The sequence below is a fragment of the Sylvia atricapilla genome, chromosome 19 (assembly GCF_009819655.1).
Source record: "Sylvia atricapilla isolate bSylAtr1 chromosome 19, bSylAtr1.pri, whole genome shotgun sequence".
NCBI lineage: Eukaryota > Metazoa > Chordata > Aves > Passeriformes > Sylviidae > Sylvia > Sylvia atricapilla.
In genome coordinates this window covers 8019981-8039032 of record NC_089158.1, presented here as the reverse complement: position 1 = coordinate 8039032, position 19052 = coordinate 8019981, and the positions used below count along the sequence as shown (strand labels likewise).

At 53.3% G+C, this 19052-nt stretch overlaps 1 protein-coding gene across 1 annotated transcript in view; it reads right to left on the bottom strand.

Annotated features, from left to right (window-relative positions):
- Window positions 1–8674, bottom strand: part of RXRA (retinoid X receptor alpha) — a 97022-nt gene extending 88348 nt beyond the window's left edge. The window contains exon 1 of the mRNA XM_066332865.1: window positions 8274–8674. Coding sequence (XP_066188962.1) covers window positions 8274–8301 — 28 coding nt within the window. The 5' untranslated portion in view covers window positions 8302–8674. The remainder of the gene's footprint in view (window positions 1–8273) is intronic.
- Between the last annotated feature and the right edge of the window lie 10378 nt (window positions 8675–19052).

Here is a 19052-nt window from a genome sequence, read left to right as displayed (position 1 = left end):
CACACCAACACACATCTCCACGGCACGGGGAGTTTCCCAGGAAAATAAATGCAAAGTCTGTTATAAAAGTTTATCAGCGAGGAAGAGCGAGCGCGCCTGACGACAGGATAGAGATGTCATTATTTTCATGCATCTGCCTTACCCAATTTTATTTAGTTGCTTTCTGCACCATTTCATGCTCATTCTGCTGCTGAGCTAGACAATTGCTTTATAACTCTAGGGTGCAATTTCACTGTCTGTGAGCCACACGCACGCACGCGGGGGCTGCGCCGGGATGGAGCTGCACCTCCCTCCCTTCTCCCCACACCCCAAGGTTTGGGAGCTCGCCTGGAGTTTTCTTCATCCTTTTGTGGGGGAAAAAAACCCTAAATAAAAACGCTGAGCCGCTGTCTTTAATATATTCCAGGAGTGTGTGGGGGGAGCAGCCCCAGTGAGATCCCCATTAAAGCTGAGCAGGATGAACTGGAGGGCAATCTGCTCTCTCACGCTACGTGAATGAGGAGAGACAGAGCCCGGCAGGCTGCAGGGCAGGAACGCTGTGAATCACGCCGGATTTTTATGATCAATTGAAAGTCACACTTGAACAAGTGCAGGTCAGCAGGGAGGGTTGGTCACGCAGGTGCAGAGCTCCGAGGCAGCGGCTTTCAACTCGCTCAAGTCACCTGGTCCCCTCACAGGTACCCTCCTTGGTGCCCCTATTTCCTGCTCCCCGCCTAAACATCCCCCTCCAGGGCTGCTGTAGGGTCTGAGGGTCTCCAGAAGCAGCCTCAACACTTATGGGATGCAGCGTGGGATCATGGATTTCCCCACCACAGTGTGCTCGAGCATCCCCAGCACAACCCAGCGCCTGCTTCACACTGTCAGAGACAACAGCTCTTCCACAGCAGGCAGAGCCACGGCTCCCCGGGCCTGATAAAATCACTCATCTCCCACAAATGGGGCAGAAAAAAGAAGGGGTGGGCACAGAAGGCGAGCCCAGTTTAGTCTGGTAAGGACATCCAGCGCAGAAAGCGCGTTTCTCATTCTTTGATCTCCTTTTTCCAAGAGCCCCAACCTGCACATCTGGGAGGACAACAGGGAAGCTGCAGCACTGGCAAACCACTCTCACCCATCCTTCACATCCCCAGGAGCAGCCAAACAGCTCCCCCAGCTCGACGTGATGCCTCTGGCTCTGCTGCTGCCTCTCTGGTCCAATTCCTCTCTGCCACCACTCACCATCCCACCCGCTCAGCTCCTCCATCCCAACCCCTGCCACCTCCATGTCTCAGGGAGGATTCTGGCTGGAATCCCACCCCTCCTGCCACCTCTGTGCCTCTGGCTGGATTTTGGCTGGATTCTGGCTGGATTTTGGCTGGATTTTGGCTGGAAGCTCACCCCCTCCTGCACTTCTCCTTCCGCTCTTGTCTCACCACTGCCATTGCCTCACTGCGACTGCGGGATGGGCACAGAGGAGACGAGCTGCCCACAACTAAATTGTCTTGCAGCAGCCCACAGAGTTCACAGCAAATTGGAAAAAAAAAGAAAAAAAAAAAGGAAGAAAGAAAGAAAACAACTCTCCTCCGGCAGTCACTTGTCAGCCAGAAATGGAAAAACAATAATCAAATGTTTCTGCCTTCCCGCCCAGCTAAAACGAGCCGGGGCATCCCTCCCTAATCAGCTCCTGGCAGCACAAAGGATCTGCTCCCCGAGCTGAGGGGGCTGTAAATCTCAGAGGCTCCCTCAGCTCCCCCTCCCTGGGCTTTTCTCCTTTTTTTTTTCCCCAAGTCTGTAAAGCCGAAGAAAGCCAAAATCCCACAAAAAGAGGAGCCCATGAGAAGTAACGAGCAGCTGGGAATCCCATTACCATTTTATTGGTCCCCAATACCTCCATTGCCCCTTTTATCTCCTGGCTCTGCAGCCATCCTGCAGCTGATGGGATCCAGGGAAAGGCTCAGGCAACACTCAAACCCAAACACACCACCAGGCTCCACTCCATCCAAAAAAACCAAGGCTTGGATCGAAAAATCAAATCCCCCAGGGTATGGAAGAAGGAGCAGTGACCACAGTGTGAGGATTATCTCCTGCTAGAGCAGAAGGGGATGCCAGCCCTCATCCTGTTGCTTAATTACCCAAATCTTCAGGGTGTTTCTTCCTTGCCCTGTGCTTTGGGAGCACCTGGCTCGCCCACAAACCCCACCTGGGAGCTTTCCTTTGCTCCTGGGCCAAAAAGCAGCTTTGGGGGTGGGTTTTTTTTTTTTTGGACCCTGCAAAGCCCAGGAGGGCTGTGTGGAGCTGCCATCCCACAGGGATCAGCTCTGGCAGCTGAGTTTTCACAACCACCCCACGCCCTCACCCCAGGCCCCATTCCCAGCTCAGACGTGCCTCAGTTTCCCCCACCCTGTGTGTGTCTCATCTGGGCACACCGAGGAGGTTTTGGAGGCAAGATCCATCCCCTCCTGATGTGCAGAGGCAGGAGCTGGCACGGGCACAGCTGTGACCAGAATTACAGCCCCAAGGTGCAACCTTGGAACTTTTATTGTGGCTCACAATCAGAGAAAAGGGAAAGAGAAGGGGGGAGTAAAAAAAAAAAAAAAAAAAAAAAAAAGGCCAAGCTTTTCGTGCTTACCAATGGTCTGTTTGAACAGGATTATTTTTTAACTCCATGTTAAACAAAATTTCAAAGGAGAGGAGCTGCATTTGGGCTTAATTTGAGCCCTTTCTTCCCTTTCTCCCAAGGGAATTGTTCCCTGTTTATCTCAGAAAACACCCTCCATTATGAAAAGCTCCCTCCCCTCTAAATAAAAACTCAGGTTGTTTCCTTGACTTTGCTTTGCTTTTTCTAAGCCAAACCTTGTCAGAAAAGGCAAGTTCTCGCAGCCAGTTTCCATCTCAACAATAGAGCATTTTCCCAGGCTAAATTGCCTCTGTCTGAAAAATCTTCTGGCAGTTTGAGCTGGCTGGCATGTGTGGGGATCCTTCTGTAGGGTTTTTTAAATCCTTATTTGCAATATTATTTCATCTGCTTCGCGCTGCCTTGATGTTGGAGCAGCCTTTGGAGAGACACAACCGCTCCTCCCTCCTCCTCCTCTGTCCTCCCTCCAGGCACACGCTTCCCTTTGAGGAGGAGGAGAGGGGAGAAATAAAATAAAAGACAAGCAAAGAGGAAAATGTCAGAAAGCTGCTTTTTGTGTGCGTGTCAAACGTTCAAAGTTATTCCAGAGTCTAGTCTTTAAATGTAATAAAATACAGCAACTCCTGACAAAATCAATTAAAATAAAACCACCCAGGCTTGCCTCCCCTATTGCTTTGTAGCTCGACTGACTCGCAGAGCCCACCTGGGCCTTTTAGGATGCAATTAGGGAAGTGCTGGGATGGATCCCGTGCCGGCTGCCTGCGCTTTCCACCGAGCATCCCCGTGGTGCTGAGCATCCCTGATAATTCTGAGCATCCCTGATAATTCTGAGCATCCCTGATAATTCTGAGCATCTCTGACACTTCCGAGCATCCCTCCACGCTTCTGAGCATCCCTCCACGCTTCTGAGCATCCCTCCACACTTCTGAGCATCCCTGAGACTTCTCAGCATCCCTGATAACTCTGAGCATCCCTCCACAGTGCCCAGATCCCCCCACAGCCCCCAGCACCCCTCTGAAATGCCCAGATCCCTCCACACCTCCACAGGTTAGAGTGAGGAGAACCCCAGTTTCTCCCCTCGCCACGGGAGGTGACGACGGCTCTGACACGGGGATCAGAGCCAGAGGAGGATTAATTAGAGCCCAATTAGGTTGCCCAGCTCGCAGGGAAGGTCCCTGCAGCACTTGGCCAGCAGGGCTTTGAGGGATCCCAGGTTTTGGCTCAGTGGAGGAGCCCAGCTGGGGCACAGGGACCCCTGAGTGTCCCCACGCCGTCACCACACCCCTGCTCAGCCCCCTCGCCAAGGGCCACCAGATCTCGCTGTCTCACTGCTGGGATATTTATAGCAGGAATGAGTCGGGGATTTCAGGCAGCTGGGAGCCTGGGGGAATACTCTGAGCACACACAATCCCCGGGAAAAGGCACCAGGATGCTCACAGGAACACACAGCCCACGGACGAGGCAAGACCAAAGCACACCCCAAAGCTCTGCAGCTCCTCTGTTTGTTTCTTCCCTTAACCACCCTGCAAAAAAACCCTAAAAAATCCAAAATTCAGCCCGGTGGCATATGGCAACCCACCCCTGCTCCCAGAAAACAATAATCAACAAAAAGGGTTTTAACCCATTTCTTAATAAATATTTATTTTTGCCTTGAAGATGTGGGTGGGACAAAGCCAGGGTGTATTTTCCAGAGAAGTGTTTTGATTCCCCCCTTGTTGGGTTTTTTTTTTTCCCCCTCAACAGGAGCAGGACGCCAATAATAATATTTGCAATGAATAACTCGAATTCTGTGGCTTTCTCCCCCGCTCTCTTTTAAATAAATAAAATGCCCTAAATTTGAGGAGCACAAACGCTCCCTCCAACACAGCAGGACGACGTGGAATAAACTCAGGGACGCTCCCAGGATTTATTTCACTGTCACAGGCCAGATTCTGGAAAAGGCAGAAATTCCTTCCTTCGAGCCCCCCAGGACACAACCAGACTTCATCTCCTGCTCCTACCAGGCCCTGCTCCAGCCCAGCAGCCCCACGGAGCCGACCAGATGTGGGGCAGAGGATTCCTCCTTCCTCACTGAGGATGCTCAGACGCTTCCTACACCTCTCAGAAGTTCTCCTCCCCTTGCAGATTGTCCCATCAGCTGTCAACTTCTGTCCTCGAGAGATATGCTGGTACAAAAAGCAGGACTGAGCACGGCCGTGAGGTCCCAACCCACCCAGGAGCATCCAGGCTCATCCCAGCCCACGGGATGAGGGATGAAGGCTCCTGATGGATGCTCACACTCCCACACGAAGCAGCCCCCAGGCCCTGCGCTGTCCCGGCTGGGCACACGGGGTTGTTTTGCTGTTTTCCTCGGAGATGTTCCTGCTGCAGCCCCGGCACGGCACGGCCAGTCCTCACCCCACATCCTGAGCAGCTGCAGCCGGCCCTGGCACGGCTGCAGGGGTGGGAAGAGGGAGACACAGAGGTTACAGCCAGAGGTTCCAACCCGCTGCAGTGACCTCCGGAGGGAAGCGCTGGCTCCCGGACACCCGTTAACTGTTTCTTCCCCCAAAATGATGAGCCTTGAGGGAGAGCTCTCCCCGAACCCACCGCCTCTATTTTCCTCCCCAGAGACACCCAGGGAATGGGCAGAGGGAAAACAAAGCACTAAGAGGATTGTAAAAGTCACAGGACAAGCTCTGAAGACCTGAGCCCTTGGTTTGCACATCAGTGCTCACTGAAAGCCTGACCTCAGCCCACACACCCCACCACAGGTGATCCCACAGCCTCCAAAGCTCTTGCACCACGGATTTTTTCCTACATTTTTCCTCCTCTTGGAGACCTGGCGTGACACAGAGGAGCAAAAGCTGGGCAGCCCTGAGCAAGCTAAGCCTAGTAAAGGCAGGACTGTGACTCCAGATGGCTCTAAGGCAGCATCTGCTGGACCCCGAGGTGTTTCAACCTTCACCAGGGCTGTGGAGGTACCTGTGCCCACAGCCCCCGTGCCAGGCTGCAGGTTGTCCTGGCAGTGGGATGGCAGACTGGGGACAGCAGCCAGCCTGGGAGATGCCCAGGGACGTGCTGTCCTCACAGGGAGCCTCTGGCTGGCATCTGCCAGCAGCTCTCCAGAGAAGCAGGAAAATGAGATACTACTATTAAAAGTGCCCGGTGCTGGCCACACTTCCAGCCGTGACATCAGCAGGGTTATCTGAGTGTAACCACGGGCAGGACTCGGCCAGGAGCCACCACCAGGTTGGCCTTGTCGGGCCAAACTGAGCTGAGACTTTGATGGGGACGCAGTAACGGGGTCGGATTTTGGCTGTTCCCCAGCTCAGGCCTGTACTGGTGTGCAGGGAAACAAACCCCACAAGCTGGGCTGTTTGTCTTCCCCTTGGTTTTTCCAACACCAGCTCCCGAATTTGACACGAGGCAGGGTTGGTGAAACACCCCGGGGCTCTGCAAAGTTGGGACCTGGTGGGGTTTGGACCATCCTACCTCAAAAAAGGCCCCATGGCTCATCCAGCTCTGCTCTGGTGTCGCTGGGAAGGTCTCGGTTCACATTCCCCTCAATCCTACAAACTGCTCACAAGCTTTTAGACACAACCTGCACTGCCCAGAGCACGACCAAGATCTCCCCCTCCAAAACCTGCAGCAAGCCCTTGCAGCCAAAGGGATTATTCCTGACAATCGGTGACCAAGAGACCAGCAGATGAAGTTTGGGAGTCTCTCCTGCAGCAGCACAAGCCCAGACCACACACCCCAAACAGCTCCCACAGACAGATGGAGCTTCTCCTGAGACAAGGATGAGAAGTTTTAACCTCCCCCAGTGTGGCTGTCCCGTTTTCCCTGGGGATGCTCCTGGTGTGCTGCACAGTGTGTGTCACCCCACCACACACGTTTCTAAAGGGGCAGATAAATCAGTTGTTTTTTACTTTGCACCAGCGTGAAAACCTTTCCCCGAGCCAGCAGTCACACAGACTCTCACCCTCCTACCCCCTCAAACCAACCTGACTAATAACACAAGAGGTATTTTAGCATTTGCAGTGTAACAGGAGAGCTCAGGACTGACAGAAGACACAGTTCAGGTACACAGAGGCCTGCCCAGATCAACAGAGATCCGGGTCGTCTTCCACAAGAGCATCCAAGGAAATGTGAATCCCCCAAAGAGCCAGTCCTCACTCCAGTGAGGCAACAGAGGCACCTTCTGCTGGGATGAGCCCCAAGCCAAGCACAAGGAGCTGGTTTGATTTGCAATCAGGACCCACTGAGGGGTGAGATGCTTTTGGCCCCAGCAGCATCTCCCACCTCCCAGCCAACGAGGGGCACTGTGAAACTGGGATTTTGGGGGGGCACGGAGATGCCACCTACAGCTCTGCCAGCCCACAGGGGCCAGGGTCCCCCTGGCAAAGCCCCCAGACCACCACAGCCCTGGAAACCCTCTCAGCGAGCTGGGCTTGCTGGAGACCTTGTGAAGGTTGGTTGTGTTTATTCCGCTCTTCGAAAAGAACAACCGAAATCTCAATTTGTAAACAAAACAAGCCAAAAAAAAAAAATAAAAATTAAAGAAAAAAAATAAGAGAAAGAAAGAAACAAAACACACCGGCGGTGGCTGGAGAGGCTGAGCACAGATTTAAAGCCCAGAGAAGCCAGAAGGGATGGTGTCGCTCGGCTGGGAGCCACAGCGCTGAGCGGGGACAGGGATGGCAGCATTGGCCCCTCTTCCCCCTCGCCAGGACTCGGCGCCAGTTTGACTTCGCTCAAACTTTTCTTCCCCCCACCCCGAGCACCGAGCTCTGCAATATCACTTCTCCTGGAAGCGAGACGCAGGAGGCATTTCGCCTTTACAAGCCAGGACTTGACTCAGCCACCGAAACGATGGCAAACTCCGGCTGGAAATAGGTTTTAAAACGCAGCTCAAAGGAGGCAAGGGAGGCGGAGGGGGGGGAGAAAAATAAGAACAAAAAGGCAGGAGGGTCCCAAGCGCGGCGGGTCTGGCGGGGCGAGCGGAGGGGCCGGGGTCCCCGCGGGGACCGGCTGAGCGCCCCGGATGCCAAGAGGGAGAGGAGAAAAAAAAATAAAAAAATAAAGGAGAAAAGTCTAAAAATTAAAGAAAAAAAAATTAAATAAATAACCCGAGAAGGAAGGCAAGAGGGGGAAGCACAAGGCTGCGCGCTGCCCAGCCCCGAGCAGAGCCGGCCCCGGGCAGGGAGGGGGCTCTGCCGGCTGCCGCTGCCCCGTTCCAAAGCGCCGCTGGGGCCGCTGCCCGACCGGCCCAGCCCGGCTCAGCCCGGCCCGGCTCGGCCCGGCTCAGCTCGGCTCGGCCCGGCTCCCCGCCCGCGGCCCGCCGTCCCCAGCGCTGCGGCACGAAGGAAAACAAAATCTCGCAAAAAAAAAAAAAAAAAAAAAAAAAAAAACACCCAACATGCGAAGCAAAACAAAAATAAGCAACTGGAAGGCAGGGGGCCGGGGGCAGGGGCCGGGGCCGGCCCGCGCTGCCCGCGGCGCTCCCCGGGGAAGGGGCGAGCGCATCCCCCGCCCGCCGCCCCATGGTGCGCGCTGCTGCAAGCGGCAGCGGAGCCGGGCCGGGGGGGAAAGGCGGCAGGACAAGGCGCTGATTTCATCGTCCCGAAACACCCCCCATCCCCCGCGGTAGGAACGGAGAATCCCTCGGAACAGAACTCACCCAGCGGCAGGAAGTGTTTGGTGTCCATGGCTGGTGCTTAACTCATGCCAAGGGGCTCGGCGAGAGCGGCGGCGAAAACACACAGGCAGGGCGGGCGGAGGGGAGGGAAATCAGCGCGGGGGGAGACGAGGGGAGGAGGGGAAAAAAAAAAAAAAAAAAACACCCACGGGGAGGAGGAGGAGGAGGAGGAGGAGGGAAGAGGAGGAGGGAGGAAGGGAGGAGGAGGAGGCAGCGGGGAAGCGGCGGCCCCGCAGCGGCGGCCCCGCGCAGCCGAGGCCGCGGAGAGTTGTGGCAAACTCCAACAATGTAACTCCGCCGCTCGGCTCCGCCGGGCGCGCCCGGCTCCGCGCCGGGGCCCGCGCAGGGGGGAGCGGGAGCGCCGCGCCCGCCCGCAGCGCCCGCCCGAGCCGAGCCGAGCCGAGCCGAGCCGAGCCGAGCCGAGCTCAGGAGCCGAGCCGAGCCGAGCCGAGCCGAGCCGAGCTCAGGAGCCGAGCTCAGGAGCCGAGCCGAGCCGAGCCGAGCCGAGCTCAGGAGCCGAGCCGAGCCGAGCCGAGCCGAGCCGAGCCGAGCTCAGGAGCCGAGCCGAGCCGAGCCGAGCCGAGCTCAGGAGCCGAGCCGAGCCCGAGCCGAGCCGAGCCGAGCCGAGCCGAGCCGAGCCCGAGCCGAGCCGAGCCGAGCCGAGCCGAGCCGAGCCGAGCCGAGCCGAGCCGAGCCGAGCAGCGCCGCCCCGCGCCCGCCCCGCCGGCCCGCGGAGAGCGCTGCGCTGGTGGTTGGTGGTGTCGTGTTTTCGGTTGGGTTTTTTTTTTTTTTTTTTTCCTTGGGTTTTTTTGGGGTTTTTTTTTGGTTTGGTTTGTTTTGGTTGGTTTTTTGTCTTGTTTTTTTTTTTGTTTGTTTGTTTGGGGTTTTTTGTTTTGTTTTGTTTTTGTTGTTGTTTTAATTTTTAATTTAAAGTGATGAGAAAAGGGGAGGAAAATAATATAGGGAGAAGGGAAAAAAAAGTGGGGAAACGAAAGGGAGGAGGAAGAGGGGAAAGAAGGGGAAAAAGAAAGAGGAGGCAAGGAGGGGAAATTAGAGATGGGGAGGAAGGGGAGAGGGAAAAGAGAGAAGGAAAGGAGAGGGGGAAAGAGAGAAGGAAAGAAACAAGGAAAAAGAGGAGAGGGAAAAGAGAAGGAAAAGGAGAGGAAAAAAGATGGGGAAAGAGGAGAGGGAAAAGAGAAGGAAAAGGAGAGGAAAAAAGATGGGGAAAGAGCAGAGAAGAGATGGGGAAAAGGAAAGGGAGAAGAGAAGGAACGGGAAAAGGGTGAGAGAAGAAGAGGAAAAGAGAAAAAGGGGGAAAGAGAGAGATAAAATGAGGGGAAAGAGAGAAAAAAAGAGGTGCGTAGTGCTGCAGTGGGAGCAGGGAGAGCAGGGGGTTCCTGGAGTGATGCTGAGCAATGCCAGCTGTGCCCAGCCGCCGAGCTGCCAGCGAGCCCCTGAGCGTGTCACACGGCGGGCAGCGCTCAAAGCACCATTTATTTCATTTCCCGTGCGTGAGGCACAACAAATAACTCTGTGTGCGTGTGTGTGTTTGTGTGTGTGCACGGCTCCTCCGCAAACTCTCCCTCCTCAGCCCCGTGGGTACCACCCCAGCAGCACGCCCGGCCGCTTCCCAGAGCCCCGGCCCCCCTTTCCCAGGCAGGCCTCCAGGTTTAATAAATGATACTCAGCCCTGTAAGAATGTGTATTAGTGGCTTGATGGACCAGAGCGACTCCACTATGCATGAAGCATATTAAACATGGTATCGACCCCTCGCTTTCCACGGCCCGTAACATGCATAACAAACAGGCTGGGGCCACGCTGCAGCTGCTCACACGCGCTGGGGAGCGAGGCTGGGGGCTTGGCAAAGCTGCAGTGACACTGGGGACAGATTTTGGGGAATGTTGTGCCGGCACAGGTAGAGTCCAGGGAGTGGATTAGGGGACGTTGGAGTAGCTGGGACGATCAGGAGTTGTCCCAGCCTCTCTGCCATCACCTCCCTGTGTGGTGGAACGCTCCCCAGCCTTTATCTGCCCTGATTTATTCTTTAATTGGCAAAGTGTCTCGTGCCATGAATATTAGCAAGCCGGCAGCTCCTCCTGGAAAAGTGAGGCCTCTTATCTGCCGTGGCCTCATCCCTGCGTGCCCTCATCGTGCCGTGTCCCTGCGGGATCTCAAACCACACAGGAGAGGCTCTGGAAAGGCCCCAACACCTGGATTTCTCCTACAACTCCTCCGTTGCAGAACACAAGCCCCTGCGCTTCCTGCAGGGGATGGTTGGGTGAGGGGTCCAGCAGCTGGCAACACCCCAGGATCCCAGTTTGGGATCTCCTCACCAGATGCATCACAGCCCATCTGCTTTAGAACAAAAAACCCAAAGCCATTGCAGTCCACCTGAAGGATGAGAACACCAGAAAGGACCCGTCTTGTGTCAGGCAAGCGGCTGCAAACTGACACTCAGGTGGAGCTGCAGAAGTTAAAACAAAATAAAGCTCCTTGGATCCTTTTAATCCTCTGCTCCTGTAATTTCAGCATGTCCAAACAGATTTTGGTGTGTGTTTATAACTGGTAACTTCATTTGCTCCCGGGCTGGGACCTTAAATGCCAAGTTCATCTCCAAGTCAGTTTTTAAGAATGAGTAACATCAACTCCTAGGAGAAAAAAAAAAAAAAAAGGAAATATGCAAGGATATAAAGGAAAGTTGAGGGTTGTCAGAAAAAGCAGGTTCAAAGTCTCTAAGAGTGCAAAAATCACAGATTTTGTGGATATCTGTGTACAGACTGACAGCTCACAGGTAGAAATCAGTTTCCCGAAGACAAACTAAAGCTCATCTGTCTGATAAGGGCAAACACAGCTCGGGGCAGAGCTGGGCTCTCACTTGCCTGTCCCCACCCTGCTGGCTGCCCAAGGCCTTCATGGCTTTGGATGTGTCCATCACCAACGCATGGGGTGGGGGTCTGGCCCCAAACCGCACCCCAAAGCTCCCTGAGTGCAGCACATCCCAGGGTGACGAGAGCCAGGGCTGCAAATCCACCTTTGCAGACATCCAACACATGAAATCACCATAACCAGGACATTTCACGCTCCTCTCCCATCAAGCTGTTTAGAGCAAATTAAATTTCTCCCTAACCAGGCTGTAACAGTTCATGTTAGATGTGGATCTAAATGTTAATTGCAGCGACAATAACAGGTCTGATCCTGCAATCCTTATTTGAGTTAAACCTCCCACAGAAGCCAAAGGAATTTTGCCCCAGAGAAGGCAGCTGGACGCGGTCCCACGTTTCCAGTCTCTTGAAGATGCCAGAAGGTAAGCCAGGATATTTCTGTGATGTTACAACCCTTTCTCTTTCCCTTTCCCCTCCCTTCCACCTCCCCTGAGTTCTTTAATGCACTATTAATTTAATAAGCTGCCTAATGCTGTGCTCACCTTCAGCCTCGCACTTCCCAGGAAGGACTTCAATCATCATGGTGGGGTGGGAGCACATTCAGATAATTTGGCAGCTCGTTGCCTTGTGGATCTGTTTGATGCAGGGATGCTTGAAGGTCCTGTGCTGGCTGGGAGAGCTGGCTTGGAAACTGCTGGTGTCCTCTGCACCCTTGGGTGATGCAAACACCCTTTATCCTGGGCTCCTGAGGAAGGCAGGCTGGTAAAATGGGATCATTTGAGGGGATAAGGTGGGATCATTTGAGGGGTTCCTGGCCATATCTGGGCAGCTCTCAGTCCTAGCACTCAGTTCTGGCTGAATTTGGCAGAGAGCTGCTGTGTTCATCAGATAAACAAGTCAATCAGGCTTTTCCTTCCATCCACACTCCCGCCCTGTTGCCATCCCTTTGGGGCAGAGGGATCCAGGTGCCCCTGGGCCTCAGCAGGAGACAGGCACTGAGATGTTTTGGGAGCTGGGAATTCAGAATTCAGAACTGGGCATTCAGAACTGGGCACTCAGGCCCAGTGAGTGGTTTGGAAATCACAGCCTCTATGATTTCTTCTAAGTGGTTCCAGCTTTTCTTGTCCATAACCCCGAATTATCTGAGGGGACACAAAAGCAAAACCTGCTTGTGCTTCCCCTACTGTTTTATGTCTTCCTACAGAGTTCGGGAAAAAAAAATAAATCTATTTTCCCACTTGGCTGCATTTTGTTACAAATTAAAGAAAGAATAAATGCAAAATCTGTGTGAGGAAGAACAGAAGAAGCTCTTGGGCTGTGCCTGGGCTCCATCTCCACCTGCACAAGGAGCCTGTGGCAGGTGACCAGAGGTGCCATGATGTGGGAACAAGGGTGGCTGTGGCCACTGGCCTGGGGCTTGTGGCCACAGAGTCCTTCCTGAGCAGGCAGCGTGGGACTCCATGATGAGAGAACCAAATCCAGCCAAGAAAAGACACTTTCCACTCCTGCAGAGTTTGTGGGGCTTTCCCAGGCTTGTCCTCACCTACAGAACCTGCTGTCCCAAAGTCACTGCAGGTCCCAGGAGCAGGATCTGTATTCCCTGTGTCTCCCAGGAGAAAATCCCTCCACTGTGCACCTTCCTGCCTGGGGCTGTGGGTGTTCAGGACAGCACCTACCTCGTGTTCTCAGGGGCAAGAGGAGCTCACAGGTTGCTTTTCTTCCTGCTAGGAAGGAGAGAGAGACACGACAGGATTTTGGGGGACAGGTCAGAGATCCTGGAGCCTGAAAGTGGAGCTAGGTCCTGAGCAGAGCCTTGCCAAGGCTCTGAGCATCCCTCAGACACATCCAAAACCCATCCAGCTGCTGAGGGGGGCTCCTGCTCCTCGGGGAGACCCTGCACAGACCAGCAAAGCTCCAGGACAGGCCACTCCTGTCACCGCTGCAGGATCAAACTGCCTTGTTTTGTTTCCCAGCAGCATTTCGCAGGCTGATGATGTTTGTTTATGAAGTGAGATGCACATGATTTATTTGATCTGCTGGAGAGCCGCATTCCCACGCCCAGGACAGAGGCTCAGCATTCTCCCCTCTTTTGGGGACTGCTCAGATCAAATCCTCTCCTGCACAGGCAGAGCTGCTTCAGGACTGGACATTAAATTCTTATTAGAGACCTCCAAAAGCCAAGCAGTGAAGCTGCATTTGTTCCTGTCTGTCTCTGCATGTAGAGCAAGTGCTAATAGAGTGTTCAGGCTCTGAAAACAGGTTTGGGGAAAAGGTCTCAGGGCACCTGGGCTCTGGTCTGGATCCAGCTTGAATAATCCTAAGGGAGGTTTCATCCAGTCCTCGTGCTTTTCTGGTGGATTGGGTTTGGCATGTCTCACCTGGCTTGCAGGGACAGTGGTTTAATGAACTGCTTAGCAAAATGACTTTACAAATGGAGAGTCTACTCCTGCCTTTCTTAACACCTTTATCCTAAAGATCTCTTTATTCCAGCTCATCACCCAGGCCGGGGCCTGGCTGCCAAAGGAGGCAGCAAAGAAAGCATTAAGGGATGGAAGATGAAACGCAGCACACGAGCTGGGGAGATTTACAGCTCCGGGTGGAAAGCACAGGGAGCATCACCCATCCTGCCGGTGGGACAGGAGCCAAAGCCTCACCTGATGGGAGCTCAGGAAGCCGGGCAGTGCCTGGGCAGCAGCTGAAGCTCACCCCACACTGCTCCCCGTGCCACAGACACCTCCTGATCCACCCCAGGGCTTGAGGATGTGACTCAGTCACTCAGAGCCAGCTCCTCTGCTGGCCTTCCCCTGGTCCCTGCATACAAAACACTTTGCAAATGAAGTGTGAAGATAATATGCTTTATCATGGGCATTTATTACCCGTGATTGTGGTATAAATCTCCCTCCATTCACATACATATACATAAGGTGTATAAAATATGCAGTATCCGCAGTACCCAGAGCCTTTTTGATGATGTCAATGTAGCCCCCATAAAGATAGTGGGAAATGATTCATAATATTTATATGACAGACATGATATGAACTGTAATAGCCTGTTGGGATCGAGAATATCCATAGGTCTCTGTCAGCCACAAATGTGATTTAAATATTATATATGTGGCAACTGTAGCATTAGTAATATGATAGCTGTTATTGATAGTGGTCATAAAATGCAGTAGTTTTGGCACTGAAGAATGTGAAAAATAATCTAGTGGTTTTCCTAATGGTCTTCCCAGCACTGCACTGAAAGGAAGTGTACTTTCAATGCCTCCTTTTTTCCGTGCCTCCTGCTCTCCTCCCCCCACCCCAAATTACCATCACATTCTCTCAGATTACTGCAGGGCCATATTTTTAACTCTGCTGATGTCAGGTTGTGGCATCTCATCCCCTGGGGCTGTCTGGGGAGGGCAAAGGGGCTCTGTGTGCTGGGAGGGTCGTGCTGGTGCCTCCTCTGAGAGCACGGGGCAGGAAACAGGGCAAAAGCGCAAGAGAGGGCTCAGGGGAGTGGTGCCACTCTGGGTGTGAAGTCTGGACTGTGGCAAAGGGTCCTCAGCCAGAATTATCAGCACAGCCCTCAAAAACCATGCAGCCACACTGAGTTGTGCTCACTGGGCTTCTCAGAGCGAGTTCTGACACTCAAAAAACGAGAGTGGGGCATCTGAATCCTCTTCCTTTCCCTTCCTGGCCTTCCACACCCAAAGCCTGCCCAGCCAGGGTCTGCTGGAGGATTAGAACAGCAGCAGGAGGGTGGATAAAGGCACCCTGAACCTTCATGTGCACCAGTGTTTACCTGGGCTGGAGCACAGGAAAGCTGGGAGAACTGGGGTGACACCTCTGTCCCCAAGGGATTTGCTCCTTGGCCACCACACACCTCCTCCAAAGGCTCCTCAGGGCACAGCACAGGGGCTGGTGAAAGCTGAGGGACCCCTGGGCCACAAAACCAGCCCCACATCTGAGTAAAGATGTCCTTCCATCACTTCCAAAGCAGCAGAAGGTCACTTCCCTGCCGGTTACCAGCCTGCCTTGATCTCCCCATCTCTGTCCCTGGGGCAAAAAAAGAGGGGAAAACTCCTAAAATCCATGATCGGCACTGGCTGCCACAGCCATAATCACACTAGCCCCTGGATTTTCCCCATGAGCAGAACCAGGGGAGGGTGACCTTGCCTGGGTGAGCAGCCCAGCTCAGGATCCCTTGGATGCCCCAGCCTGGTCTCACCCAGCAGGTTTGTGGGGGATTCAGGGGCCCTGATCACACCCAGAAATGACGTCTGGTGTCTGTGCAGGGAGCTGCTTTGAAAGGGAGCCTGTCCCAGGGATCAGGCGCTGCTCAGAGGAGTTAACTCGGGGTGCTGCACCTATCAAGGGCAGGAGCAGCCTGGGAGGCAGGTATTGGGATGCTGGCTCCATCCTTCCACATCACAGGGAATAAATCCAGGCGGTGATATGTGCTCCAAACACAGCAGACCTCAGGGCTGAGCATTGATCAGCTCCCTCGTGTGTAGCCTTAAAAAATAAATTAATTAGAGCTCTGTTAGCGGGGCTTTGCAGAGGGCCCCACGTGTGCTCGGCACTAACGAGGGGAATGGGGCTGCAGGCTGACCTCTCCCACCCCTCTCCAAAGGGATTTCAATCCCAGGATTACATTTAAATATTTTAAAGCTAACAGGAGGCACACGTTACAATTTAATCCAAAGCTCTGGGCTCTCGGTGGATGGAGCTGGGAGCAAAGAGGAGCTTGTGCACAAATGGGTGAAACTGGGGTAAGGAAGGGGTGCTGATTGTCCTCAAAAAAGTAGAGGGGAACAGCAACCACTTGTCCAGCCCTGCCTTCCAGATGATCTTGTCCCCTGCCTTTTTAACTTTGACAATACAGAGCATTTTATAAAAGAAAGCGAAGGTCTGCTTGAAAGTAAGACTCCAGGTGTAATTTAATGTCCACTTTTCTCCACCATTTGCATTGCAAGGGACCTGATCTTCCTCTTCCCCACCCTGGTGTGAGCCAGCATTGCTCCAGGGAAAACCATGGGCTATTTCTGCTGTCGTTTCCACCACCATAAATCAGGTATTTACTCAGCTGAAATAAGTGGAGCTGCACAGTGTAAAACCAGTGTGAGCTCAGAGTTACAGTGCTATAAAAGCAGTGTGAGGTTAGAATCAGCCTCGGTATTTATGGAGATGGTTTGAGGAAAGCCTGGGGAAATTAGTAAAATTGGGAACAAACAAGAGAGAGAGAGGAAAAAAAAAAAAAAAAGACAAAAAAAGAAAGGCATATGATTTCCTGATGATTTGGCAAATCAAATCCTCAAGGCCAGCACTCATATTCCTTCCTCTGCTGCTGTGGTGAGCACTTCTGCCAGAAGAGCCTTTCTGTATTATTCCTCTGCTGGGTGACGCAGCTGCGAGAGGCTCGCTATGGAAATGCCGTATAAAAATAAATTGAATCGAATTAGGGAAACAACTAAAGTAATTTCTCCTCTGTCCTCACATTAATCCATTTAGGTTGATTCTCCGGGTGCTCCAAAGGGGATTTGCATTACTATCCTGTCAGCAGCCACAGTCCCTTCCTCTCGGCTCAAACCAGCCTCGGCACCTCCTAATTCGATGTCTTTTTATTATTCTCCCCCTCTGCCTGCCCCTGCATGGAGACTTCAAGGAGATTTTTTTTTTTCCAGGGTGATTGGCTTCCCTGGCAGTTGGATTAAGGCACGATTTGCTCTCAATTGCAACGTTTTAATGAGATTCATTTTTTGAGGGGCTGGAGGTTGGCGAGGGGACACACACACACACGAATTAAAGAGAAGGCAAAACAAAAAACCATCTTGTAAATGAAATAATGATGTGTGAGGCCCGAGATCTAATGAGAAGCCGTATCAGTGGCAATCAGAGTTGCTAATGGAGCCTGTGCATTGATATCTGCTCGAGGCACGCCACGGCAATTCCGGACACGGCGGAGCGCTGGCTGGCGTTCCCATCCAGCACGGATTTCTGCTGCCCTAAAATTACACGTTGTGCTTCCGAGAGGATGAATTCCAGAAAGTCCCAGGGCCCGGGCTGTAAGTAGGTCAGGCGAGATGTTCATCACCACGGTCTCCTATGGCCTCACAGTCTCCGTGCCCTGAGGCCAGGATGCAGAGCAAGCAGTAAATAGCACAGGGTCAGGGGAAAAAGGACTCTGTGCTCCTGCCAGGATCACCACAGAACCTGGGAATGTCCCAGGGGTGTCCCAGGGCTCCTCCCTGTGCTGTCCCAAACACTGGTGTGGTACTCGTCCACTGAGGGATGTTCTGGTCCATCCTCACTCCGTTCCCTCTTGGGTCTGTCAAGGTGTGCTTGGCTATTCCCGTCAGAAAGAGAGAAAGAAAAAGGAGCTGCCTCTGCAAAATATTCCCTGCAAAATATTCCCTGCAAAATTATCCCAGGAAAATCACCGGCACTGCCACGAGGCGTAAGTAATTCAGCCCTTGACGGTGGTGAGGAGCGCTGCTGGTCTGAGCTCAGGGGCAGCACTGCAGCACAGCCACCCCTCACTCCAGCTGCAGGGAGAGCTGGGGAAATGCTGAGCTTTTTCCTCTTCTCAGTTAGTTAAAAAAAAAACAACAGGATTTGCCATGGAAAGGTGGGAAAGCCCAGAATCATCCTCAAACCAGGATGGTCCCCCAAGATAGGAGGTCTTGAACTTGGCTCTCTCCCACTGCCCCAAGCCCTGACCTCTCCCTGCACAATCCCCCTTTTCCTCCTCCTCCAGAGAGGGTTTCTCTGCTCTGTTATTTCAGCCCTTTGGAATTTCCCCGGCAAAAATGAAAGTCCACCAGAAAAAATTCCCTCTTGGCTGTGGTGTCACACACCAAGAGGGGCAGACACGGGGGGCAGCGATGCTGTGAGCGGATCTGGGGGCACAATCCCTGCTCCATTACCCCAAATCCTGTAACACCTCCAAAAGTGCCACGACCCCTTTGGAAAAGCAGCGCCTGGATCGTTCCCCTGTGCAGCTCTCGTGCCTCTTCCTCTCCCAGCAGTGTGATTTCCAGGATGCATCCCGGAATCCTGGCTGCCAGCTGCTGACGCCGCACGTTTCGGGGAGAGAGAGACACAGCTCAGGGATTTCCAGTGTAAATCGTGGGACAATCCAACATAAATATTTCCAAAGAGATGGTGGGAGGGGGGGGATGGAGAGCAGCTTTGTGGGGGGGAAGATTCTGCTGCCATTTACACGATGGGAAGTCAGACGTCACTTCCCAGCCTGCAGTGACCTTGGCTGATTCTCCCGGTTTTACTCGGATTTTGTGGCAGCAGAGAGCTGGCTCTGACCCCTCAGGTCTTGCTTAGTGAGCAAAGTTGGAATTCCAAGAGTCTTTTCCTGAAATTTCTTGAGATCTCTTGGTTTCCTCCCCCAGCACCGACCTCAGCTCCTGGAGGTTTGTACCCCAGGGACAGCTCCGCTCCACAAACACAATAAATCCAAGCTCAGCCTCAGAGTGTTTGGCACAGCCTGACAATGAAAGGCCCTGGCCATGGATGGTAACAATTCCCGTGGCTCTTTGGGAATGTCTGGGTTTGCTGCAGCTCCAAGCAGTTTTCCATCCTGCTCTTGGGTGCATCACTGAAACAGTCTGTGGACCACAGCACTCTAGGGAGTGTTATCATCCTAAAGAAATTCCAAAATTACCTCCCAGAGGGTCCTGCTGCCTGGCAGAACAGGAATCCTCCACTTCCAGACCCCAATTCAGGAATCCTCCATTCCAGACCCCAGTTCAGCATCAGCCCCAGGAGATGTGCTCGAGGCAGGAACGATTGGCCTGTCCTTGCTGAAGTTTTTCAGCGTTGATGGGGAACATGGAAGGCAAGCACTAGGACAGTTTTATTTCCCATGTCTGCTTTTTC